General features: G+C 42.9%; 2 protein-coding genes across 2 annotated transcripts; one reads left to right on the top strand and one right to left on the bottom strand.

The window, feature by feature from the left end:
• Positions 1-895: 895 nt before the first annotated feature.
• On the bottom strand, positions 896-5,207 carry fbxo5 (F-box protein 5). Its single transcript, XM_054798975.1, has 6 exons — positions 5,063-5,207; positions 3,787-4,417; positions 2,800-2,970; positions 2,629-2,719; positions 2,338-2,547; positions 896-1,505 (listed from the first exon to the last, which is right to left on the bottom strand). The coding sequence occupies exons 2-6, from the start codon at positions 4,365-4,367 to the stop codon at positions 1,245-1,247; spliced, it is 1,314 nt and encodes a 437-aa protein (XP_054654950.1). The 5' UTR covers positions 4,368-4,417; positions 5,063-5,207; the 3' UTR covers positions 896-1,244.
• A 491-nt stretch (positions 5,208-5,698) lies between these two features.
• Positions 5,699-11,392, top strand: mtrf1l (mitochondrial translational release factor 1-like). Its single transcript, XM_054798808.1, has 8 exons — positions 5,699-6,471; positions 6,557-6,636; positions 9,383-9,487; positions 9,628-9,706; positions 9,798-9,961; positions 10,089-10,206; positions 10,585-10,721; positions 10,881-11,392. The coding sequence occupies exons 1-8, from the start codon at positions 6,072-6,074 to the stop codon at positions 11,088-11,090; spliced, it is 1,293 nt and encodes a 430-aa protein (XP_054654783.1). The 5' UTR covers positions 5,699-6,071; the 3' UTR covers positions 11,091-11,392.
• The last annotated feature ends 135 nt before the right edge of the window (positions 11,393-11,527 follow it).

The following is an 11,527-nucleotide window of genomic DNA, read 5'->3' as shown; positions in this document are numbered from 1 at the left end:
AGTACAACGTCAGAGTAAATGGCTGGATTATCAATTACAAGTTACTTGTGATCATATAGGCTATCCTCCTGCAGCATGTTCATATTTCTGCACAGATTCAACACATTTCCACAATCTTCATTATTTATATTATCTAGTCGACACAAAGCTTAAATACATATATAAAAAAATACATACGATTTTTATGGCTAAAATTATAACAACGCAAAATAAACACACATCGGCATTGCCCCAAATATGATCTAAAATGCACTTGGTTACATTAGGCGTTGTCCCATTTCTGCACAACAGGATGACTGGCCTATAATGACATAAATGTAATGTGATAGTTTGGCAACAAGTTGTTTTGTGCGAGGAGCCAAGATACAGTACATTTTGTATCATTTCAAACACCAGAGGGTGCCAAATAAAAGCTCTCGCCCAAAAATACCATCAATTCAAAATACTGTACTGTAGAGCAGGGGTCTCAAACTCAATTTCACTGGGGGCCAGTGGAGGTAGAGTATGGGTGAGGCTGGGCCGCATCAAGTATTGGGAGTAGGGCTGGGAATCTCAGGGTACCTCATGATACAATTGACAATACATCTATGTGATAACACCACTGTTAGTTCAGTGCTGGTGTTTACTTGCCCCTGTAAGTATGGAAGTAACACTGAGCTTGCTCGGATGTTGCAGACTGCAGTTACACTACTCTTTGATGTCCAGTCACGGGGCGCAAGATACGATTTGGTGGGCCGCGAGTTTCAGACCCCTGCTGTAGAGGCATCAAGTTCAACCTGATAGAGCAATGAGTCACAAACAAACAGGTTTTAGGAAATATCTATTCGGTGGGAATGTCAATACAAATACAGTACTTTCAAACATTTATTTAAAACAAAACATGTACGATAGAAAAACCATTTACAAATAAGACATATATACAATCATGAAACAATTTAAAACATGATTAAAATATCCAATTTAAAGTACCAGTTCTTTTTGGTTTTGCTTTACCAGCAACAGTTTTTTCATTTTTATCCCAAATAAGGGTCGCTGGCCGGATTGTCCAGTTTCAGAACAAGTGCTTCCATTCATTCAGTCAAGTCTGAGTGTTTGTGTGTGTCAGCACCATTTTAAATCACCAACACGTTTAAAACACACATCCACAGCAAACTTGTGTGAAAAACAAATCCCACTGTCCAAGCGTGACCGCTTAAAATACAGGTCTTTTTTTATATATATAAAAAAAAAAGCCAAGTCAACCACTATAACCTCCTCACATTTCTCTTGCTTTGACAGCTCCCTGGAAGGATTGGGGTGCTTTTGGGGGAGGTGATGTGGGACCAGGAGGTCATCATCCGGCACGGGGTGGAGCCGTGAAAGGCCTCCTGGCAGCAGGTGCAGAAGTCGAACTGACAGGTCGGCCGTGTGCATGTGGCCCGCTGGACCTTGGCCGAGTGAGTCGCCGGTGAGCCGCAGTGGATGCAGCGCCGCAGAGACTGGTGCTGCTTCAGGCTGCTGGCGGCCTAACGCACGGGTATGGAAACAAGTGCTCGGTTAACAACAAATTCACTATAAAGCCACCAGACCATTCTCAGAGCATGTCACGGGTGCCTTTTTGTTTGAATTTCTACACTACACTGTATTTGAAATAAAACTATGAACACGTTGGCTTTTAATTGAAGGAGTTTTATAAAAAACAGCATTTATTTTACGCAGCACATTTTACGCACACAAATTTTGATGGCCTCAAAAGTATTTGGACAAAGAGGGACTTAATCATGCCACATTGTCCATTGCTTTTGAGCCTAAAATTGTTATGGGTTAAAATATATTTGGACCAAATTACATGGTGTAACTTTGTCCAAATGCTTCTGAGATCCTGAAAATGGAGCCACAAGCTGCAATTCCTGAAGTTGGCCTAACTCAATATTTCAGGTACCCAAAAGTCAAAAATTAAATAGCAAAGCAACTTTGTCCAAATACATTTGAGACCATGACAATGGCGACACTAGCTTTAATTCCTAAATGGTAAATGCTGTGTTTTTTCCTCTCCAAAAAAAAAAAAAAAAAAAAAAAAAAAAAAAAAAAGAGTACCATGCATTTTTAGAGGCTCAAAAGTATTTGGTTTTATTATGTCACATTGTCCAAATACTGAAATGTTGAAAATGAAGCCATGATCTGCAATTCTTAAAAAGTACCTCCATTTTTCAGGAGGTCAACCGTACTTTGACAAGGCAAATTTACTCACTTTTCATCTTCTTAAAAAGTGAGACTCAAAGTATTCGGACAATGTGGCATGATAGTAAAAATGACTTAGTTCAAATACGTGGCATGATATTCCATGTTTTCACTGACCTGCATGAATTCCTTGAAACGAGAACGCTGTGAGGTGCCTTTCTGTGCAGGAGCTATCCGTCTATTGACGCCAGAGTTTGTCGACAAGGATGGTGATGCTGATAGATGGTGTGGCGAGGCCACCTTCTGCACGCAGGACAGCACCACCCTGGACACGGCCATGTCCCTCGTCAGATCGCAATCCTTTAGCTTCACAGAGCTAACAGACTCCTACAATTAAGGAAAACCTTGTTAGTACCTGTGCACTGAACACACCAATGTCGGACACCATTTAAGTGACACCGTCCTCACCTGAAGCATCTGCTCAGCTTGCTCACACCTTCTCAGAGCGGCGCCGTCTTCACAAATGATCTTCCTCCAGGTCCTGCTCACCTTCCTGCAGCTGCGTGTTGAGTAAAAAACCCAAACATGAAGAGTGACGCCAGGAGCAGACAGTCGGCTCCCTGTCGAAAGGTTACATACCTGATGAGGTCCAGATCTCCAAGCAGGGCCAGGATGTTGGCGAGGATACATCTCATGTTCTTGGATAGAAGAGATGAAAAGACATCCACGTACTCCAGGCCCATCTGGCGCCCAATCACCTGATGCAGGAGGTGATCCTCGGCCACCTTGGAGATGATGCTCCAGTCATACCTGAGTCCCACAAACAGTCACAATTAATGTAATGACCAAGACATCAAGACAACATTTTTGCTGAATTCCAGAAAACTGAGTAGCACAAATCCAGCTGAGGAATGTTGGAACATAAACAAAAAACATGGCCGACGACTAACAGGCAAGTCTGTTTATTTGATCAAACAAGCTTAATAAAAGCATTTTTAGACCAATTTCAACACAATTGTTCAATTTTAAACATGCACACACGGTTACACTGGAGTATATTATATATTTACAGTTCAATTCAACATGTCTGAAAAGCAGAAAGAAGCAGAGCTTCTTTAATCCTACCCCCTTTCCAGATCACAGCTATCCGTGAAACCCCAGGACGAAGCCAAAGGGCCCCACGATGTCCGCAGGCAAACCCAACCCTCCTCCAAGGAGGAGCCGAGTGACAAAACCCAGAAAGTTGTGTGACCCATGCTCGGACCAATAAATCTGATGCTTCAGTTAGAGCTGGCATTCACGCAGCCCTCATCATGCCACAAACACACCTCATCTCAACATCATGAGCCCAGGATAACGCTCAACCACTAGGGCTACCGCCACATTGGAAGGTGCCAACAGATTGCTCCCAGAGGGAAGCAACCATTGGTTTGGGTGGGGCATATATGTTCCCCCACTTTGCAGGTATCCGCAAAGCCATTGAGCGGCATTCCGCTGCATCTTAACTAGTAGTGACTCTGAAATTCCACACTTTTGTGCAATGCAGCTGCTTGACATGAAGCACGGGAGCACAAACAGCCCAAAAACCTGTGATTCTGCTACGGTCAGTGTGCATTAGATGCTCACCTCTTTGTCTTGAGATAACTCTTATGGAGCTCTTTGCACACGGCCTGCTGGAACTTCATGATGGGCAGGTTGGAGTTCTCGTGGTGCTCGGAGGGGGTGGACGACAAGGAGTACTGCAGCACTTGCCGCCTGCAGTGATTCACGGGGGTGGAAGCAGCCACCAGCGTCATTGTGCCAGAACCTGTGCCCTCTTGAAACAGAGTTGAGCGTTTGGGCGATGCCTCGTCCTTTTGAGGTGAAAGAGGTTGCAGAAGGATTTTCAGTGGTCTTGCTTGGCCGTGGTCATAGTCTTCCTCAGTTTGACTGTTTTGCAAAGACATGTAGCCGCTGTCCTCCAGCGCTTCCTCCGGGTTCCTCTCATGCTCCTTGAGGGTCTGGTTCTCTTTGTCGTGGATCACTCCCAAGGTGCTATGATGGGAGGCCAGCACTGTGGACACTTTCTCAGCAGGGGGACACAGTGGTTTGAGAGGGAGGGGTTCTTTGGAAGGTGAATTTTTTACATGAAGACCAAAGGCCTTCTCTGCAGGGTCTTTCTCCATGTTTCTCTTGGCCTTGGCTATGTCATATTGTGGACACTTCATGTTGGCTTTCTTAGAAATGGAACATACACTCACTGTGGTTAATTATATTCCTGTGAAAGGAGACAAACCAGTGATGTTATTTCGAGTTGAAAAAAAAAAATGTTTTACTGTTCTGTCATAGCATAGTATAGCATAGCTGGTAGCTTGCAAGCTAACGTGGCTACATCAAACAGGCAATATTTTGTGCAGAATGAGATAAAATGACAGCAGTTGTAATGTTTCGCTATTATCACATGTATTGGATGTGGCCAGAGAGGGTTTTATCGCATTTTAGTGAAGGAATCAAGATTATTTTAGCCGATATAAGATTTGGCGCCGAGCAAACTTAGGTCGACGACTAAACAAACAGGCTCTTTCTTTACACACTAGAACGCATTGATGTAATATGTTATTAAAGCATATGAGGTTGTATTAGTGTATAAAGCTCAATGCACGTTACAAAATGTCCAGCAAACAAGATGTCCGTAAAGTGTTGCTAGGTTGGAACAGAGGAGACAATACTTCATCGGTTTGTGTAACACCACCACCATTGAAATTTAAAGTCATTACTAACTAAACACCATGGCAGCCTAGCGTTATTGGTGGTTATATAGAGAAAACTACCAAACTGCGTTGGCATTTTACAGCTTGATACCGTAGCATACATTCGTAGTTGACAGCTCGGCGCCAAAGACTATGAATTAAAAGTCTCTCACCTGAATGCTTCTTCTCATTTCTTTTTTTTGTGTGCTTAAGCTATCTCTCCGGCAATGTGGATTAAAGCTGTCTCGTAGTGCTCTGGAAGTCTTCCCTCATCGCCCTTTGGTTTTTTGAATTCGGCGGTGAGAAGGCGCAAAAGCTTTCCAAGTGAGGCGGGCGTTTCACCATTTAAATATCCAGCCAATCAACGGCCGACACCAAGGGCGCGAGCGGAAGTGTCGTTTCGCGTAAGAGACCGCGCATGCGCAGTGGAACGCGGGCATTTCCCCCTTTAAACGTTCAGCCAATCACAAGCTACTGCACACGCCGAAACCATATTAGTTAAAATCAGTTTAATCAGTTATTGTCACTAGGGAAAACAAACATTTACTAAAACAGTTATTAAAGCCTCAAGAGATTATAACTTAAACTTCTTTAATATTTCATATTGTTTATTGTATTTGCTTTTTGTAAATTATATTTTTCATTATGCTGGTTGTTAATTCTTTATATGTTATTGTTATTTTTTATTTACGTTCAATTAAAATAAAAAACAGAAAAAAACCAAACATTTGTTGGCGCAACTTTTTCAAACTGACAAAGAAAAGTTGCCCACTGCGCATGCGTCCGTTATTCAAGATGTCTGCGCCCGATTGCAAGGTGGTGTTTACAGTTTCTAACGAGGGTTGCTATTTTTTGGAATATATATGACAGAAAAAATGCCCTAACATCACAGTAATTATTTCCTATAATAGTGACAATGTATTTTGATAATTTAACCATCGTTCGGTGTTCTTTTTAAACTATTTACTGGCTTGCTCATCTTTGTCGCTACCCATAAGGGAAATATGAATGTATACTAACATTTAAGTATCTGCAGATTGTAGAGAGTCACTACGTGGTTTTATACAGCTGCAAGTCTTTTTCCTGTGAATTCTTTTGGTATTGAGTTATTCTTCCCATGATAAAGAATGCACAGAATCCTTAAGGTGGGGACAAAATAGAAGGTCTTCCAAACCAATTGAGATGTTTTTCAGAAGAGCTATTAACCTCCTACCTAAAGGAAAGGAGTGTGCCTTTCGCTTCCTTTCATGTCGTGACACAAATTGTAGAAGTTTCATGAAAGATGCCAGGTTTTACAAGGACACCACAAGAACATTTCACATGGGAAGCCAGCGGATGGTGCCCAAGTTACTATCCTTGGATGAACTCTTCTCCAGGAGGTCCCTGCAGGACTACCTGAACAAGATGGACTCAGAATACAACGATTGTTTAAAAGCGGTCAACGGCAATGACGAGCAGTGCAATGTGGACGAGCTGAGGGCCAAGAGGACCAAAGTGTCCCTTCTAGCTCCCCTCATCCAGGCCATCAGGGAGCTAGACGTCAAACAGAAGGAGATGGCCGAGACCGAGACGCTTCTTAAGGGTTAGGCAGGCTTTCTGTTATGATACGCAGGAAGGAAGCTTGGATTCCATGCCAGTGTGTGATAATGTGTGGCTTTGTCCTGCAGATGAAGATCAAGCTCTGCAAGAACTGGCTGAACAGGAGAGGGAAAGCTGTTTGCAAGACATGCAGGACCTGAGACAAAAGGTAAATCTCAAAAGTGTGTGTTGGGGGGTGCGGAGGTGTAAAAACAGATCTCTGCCAAATCTAATCTAATTCCAAAGACATTTGCTATGTTGATGGATAGATATACAAGTACTTTATTAATCCAGTGAAGGAAATGAAGGTTGTAGGTTCAGGTGCTGTAGCTTCAAACCACAATAAATCAAATCTTGAACTAGGTATATTTGATTAATCCAGTGATTGAAATAAAGGTGGTGATTAAATTGATAGGTACAGCTGCTGTATTGTCAAACCACCTATAATACTGATCTGATCAGGATTGTGCATTTGGAAGCAATTTAAAAACAATTTACTTGTGAAGATATGTCCATTAAGGTGGTACGTTCAGCTGCTGCAGCCTTAAACTACCGAATCCGGATCTGATCTGCATAGCGCATTTTGAAGCAATATACAGTACATTGTTGCCTCGCTCTATCGCGGTTTACCTTTCGGGGGTATTCGCTGATTCACGTAATTTTTTTTAGTGCTGCTTTTTTTTATTACAGTGTATGAACGCCATTACAGGCTAAGCCTGGCCCTTTAAGAAGAATTGCATTGTGAGAAGTTTAGTGTCTCTCTCTTCCCTCTCTCCTCTGTCTGCACCGCCCATTGTTTTCTGCGAGATTGATTGGCTATAGACCGTTGCCGATCAATCTCTTTCGTGCCACTGTCTCCTGTGTCATCTTTAGCTGGCTTCCTTGCTCACTTGTAAATGAATCGTCGGTTTGAAGGAGGAGGACTGCAGCAATATGTTTTAACAAGGATACAAAAACGCAACGGTACAACAGAACGGCACCAAGACGAAAAGGCACTGTCACGGGAGTTAAATACGCGTGACTGACTTAATCATTTCTTGTGTCCGACCTGTAGGTTGATCAGTAAGGTTGAGGTTAAGGTTCTAGAGTTGATTGTTCATTAACCCATTGACTGCCAGCCATGTTCAGATCAGAGAGCTGCATACTGCCAGAGTTTTTGGGCATTTTTGCTGACCTTTCAAGACCTACAGAATTGGAGTTGGAGGAGTACATAAACATTGAAACTTTAGACCAGGGGTATCAAACTCGTGCCATGGAGGGCCGAGACACTGCAGGTTTTATCTCCAACCAGTTTCTCCAGCAGGTGATTTAATTGATGAGGTCCTTCCCTCAAATTGAAGGTGCTGATCATTAAAATCACCTGCTTTAGTAACTGGCTGGTAAGAAAACCTGTAGCGTCTCGGCCCTCCATGGCACGAGTTTGACACCATTGCTTTAGACTCTCTTCTTTCATCAGAAAAAAAGTTTGTTTCTGGCCTTTTTGGTCTTTAGATATTGGCGGTAGAACATAGGGCAGTTTCAGCAAAAACACCTGATTTTGACCAAAAAAACAAGCTTTTTCTGCAGAGAAGCAAATTCAAGCAAAGCGACGGTGGGGTCTGCTGGATGTGGGGGTGAATCCCTGCAGCTGACCGATCCAGACGGCAGCCACTCGTCAGAAAAATCAGGGTTCTGAGTCACCCGACTCTGAACTGCTTCCGGTGTCAGGGTCCGGTGTCGCGCTTCACGGCTCAGCAACGTTAACCACTAGCTTGTTGCTTCGGCTGCCATTGTTAACTGCATTTGTGTCTACGTCACCTACATCACCCATGTCACCTCTATCTTTCGCGATCGCGTCACTCCTAAAGGCAGATCCACCGCCAGACAAGCTCTGTGACAGTGTTAGCTGCCTGTATTTTTTTGTCTCCGCTCCATTTCTGCACGTGTTTCGCCATTTTCCTCTCTCAACCCACAATCCGTCTTCTTCATAGACAATCTGTCGCTGCCGGTTGGAGGAAAAGAGATCTGTTGCCCCCTACTGGGAGACAAAAACATTGCCTACAAGTCAGAAATTCACAGAAGACTCTGATCTGTAGCTCCCGTGAAAAAAAAGCAAAAGACGTCAAAAGATGAAGTCTTTGGCAGTCTACGTTACTTTTTGAAAAGATGTCATTGAAAGAGTTAAGGCTGATCATTAAAATTCAATCGAAGGTTTTAACATTTTTTGAGAGAAATGTGAGAAAAAGTTATTGCCTGTCTGAGAAAAGTATATAAAGTGTATGGTGAGGGGTTTTACAGCCTTCAAACATATATTTCACTTCTTGCGGGCTATTTTGGGAACCTATCCCCTACGATAAACGAGGGAACACTATAGAGTAATCCGGATTTGATTTAGCTAGTATATTTGGAAGCAATATAAATACCATTGGAGTGTTTATCATTGATATGTCTATGTCAAATTTCATCACTTCAAGTTAGGCCACATGGTGGCCTAGTGGTTAGCATGTTGGCTACACAGTCAGGAGATCTGGGTTTGAATCTCCGTTGGACATGTCTATGTTCTCCCCGTGCATGCATGGGTTTTCTCGCCGGCTTCCTCCCACATTCCAAAAATATGTATTTTAATTGCTGACTCTTAAATTGTCCATAGGCGTGAATGTGGGTGTGAATGGTTGTTAGTCTACATGTGCCCTGTGATTGGCTGAACCCTGCCTCTTGCCCAAAAGTCAGCTTGGATAGGCTCCAGAACACCCCCATGGACAAGCGGCATTGAAAATTAATGAAGTTAGAATTTTTGTTTGTTTTGATTATTTAATTAAAAGAGGCAAAATTCAGATCGAAAATCCAGATTTTCTCCTGGATCCAAGAGAACAAAATGTCCAAATTAGGTCTACATCTTACAAGTGCTGTTTTATTGTGTTGAATCCTAAATTCAGATTTTAGATCTTCTGATCCCGGAGGAGGCGGCTGATCTGAGCGACCTCGTGCTGGAAGTCACGGCTGGTGTGGGCGGACAGGAGGCCATGCTGTTTACTGCTGAGGTGAAAGTTAGGATTTGAACCATGAAAAACAAAAGGACAGCCATGTTGTTAGAGCTCGGGGAGTAATGGGTAATGAGGCTGAAAAGAAAATAAGGAACAAAACCTTGCATAAATAACAAATGTTTTCCCTTCATCTGCAGGTTTTTAACATGTACGAGGGCTTCTCTCAGCACAATGGTTGGTCCTTTGACGTCCTGGAGCACATGACCAGTGACCTCGGTCAGTAAATGGAGACAAACAACAGTGCTTGTTGTGTAAGTGGATTAAAGCAAGTATTTAATATTGATGCTTGTTGTTCACTTGTACTCAGGAGGACTGCGCCATGCCTCGGTCAGCATCAGCGGCCCTCAGAGCTACAAGAGAATGAAGTTTGAAGGCGGGGTTCACCGCGTCCAGCGGGTCCCAAAGACAGAAAAACAGGGCCGGATGCACACCAGCACCATGACTGTGGCTGTGCTGCCCCAACCCACTGAGGTAGCCCTTTTGCTTTTTGTGACTGTCAAGGTTTATTGTGCGTCCATCTGCAGCTTCTCATACGTCACCCTGTTTTTTGGGGAAATAAGGCGTCGTGTACATGTAGACTGTGTTGTGCTCTCTTCAGATCTCTTTAACGATAAACCCGAAGGACCTCAGAATCGAAACTAAGCGGGCGAGTGGCGCTGGAGGTCAACACGTCAACACCACAGACAGCGCTGTCAGAATAGTTCATCTTCCCACTGGTAACTTTTTTGGCCGAGGGCCACATACAGAGAAATTAAACAATGCTGGGGCTACTTTTATTAAACAGACTAAAACCACTCCAGCTTAGGTCAGGGTATACGAAGCTGTTGAAATGTATTTCAATAATTATTATTGCTAGTGTGATATCAAACATTCAATATTTGCACTTTTCAATGTGGTCCTGATCCATCCTCCATAATTTTGTGTATTGAATATTCCTTGATGAGATGCAAATCAAGTTGTGCTCGGGCCGCACTTTGATCACCCCTGTATTACAACTTTAAAAGATGATACTGAACCTGGATTGCAGCGCTATTTTTACTATCTAATGATCTCGTCTGCATGTATCCAAACTATGGCGCTTGTGTGCTTCCTAGGCGTGGTCGCTGAGTGCCAGCAGGAGCGATCTCAGCTGAAGAACAAGGAGAAGGCCATGAAGGCTCTGAGAGCCAAACTCTTCAGCATGAAGCTGGAGGAGGAGACCAGCAAACGCTACAATCAACGTAAAGTGCAGGTGAGAAGCATATAAACACAATGTTTCCTGCAATCTGCACAGAATAGAGACTCATTTAAGATGTTCGCTGTGTGTGGGATGAACTCAACCATAAATGTCTGAATATAGTATAAAACACGAATAGTAATTATTAAAAAAATATTGCCTCTGCTTCTCTAGATTGGCACCAAAGGCAGATCAGAGAAGATCCGCACCTACAACTTTGCTCAAGATCGTATAACAGACCACCGCATCAGCATGACACTTCACGACGTCGAGAGTTTCTTGCTGGGAGAGGATCTGCTGGACGAGATGAACTCCTCCCTGCAGGAGTTCTCCAACCAGGAGGTGCTCATGGAAGTGCTGGGAGAAAACGACAAGGAAGGATAATGAGTGTGGACCAAATACAAATGCATGTTAAATAAATGCTTATATATCCCATTTAAAGGTTCCATATTATAGTATTTTTTTACCAGTTTTAATACCACTCTTGGTATTGGTAGTATCGCAATTTGAATTGATCAGCCCACCTCACTGTGTAGCATCAGTATCAGATTGACACTAGTGTGACAAGATAAATATTTTTCAGTTCTCTTCCAGAAATATTTGTGTTGGATTTATACAGGTGCATCTCAGTAAATGAGAATCATGCAAAAGTTATTGATTTCAGGAGTTTTGTCTGCTGTTTTATTCTAATTAAAATCATGATCAACAAATTAAAAACAAACTAATTCAACATCAAGTAAGGAGTATTGACATTGGCGTTAGCAGCCCGAAATTTACAGGACTTGAACATTTGAAGTATTGCCCACCCTTATTCAGCGGTA

This window comes from Dunckerocampus dactyliophorus, chromosome 14 (genome assembly GCF_027744805.1).
Source record: "Dunckerocampus dactyliophorus isolate RoL2022-P2 chromosome 14, RoL_Ddac_1.1, whole genome shotgun sequence".
Classification (NCBI taxonomy): domain Eukaryota; kingdom Metazoa; phylum Chordata; class Actinopteri; order Syngnathiformes; family Syngnathidae; genus Dunckerocampus; species Dunckerocampus dactyliophorus.
Note: the sequence above shows the minus strand (reverse complement) of the source record. Positions and strands in the feature narration are given on the sequence as shown.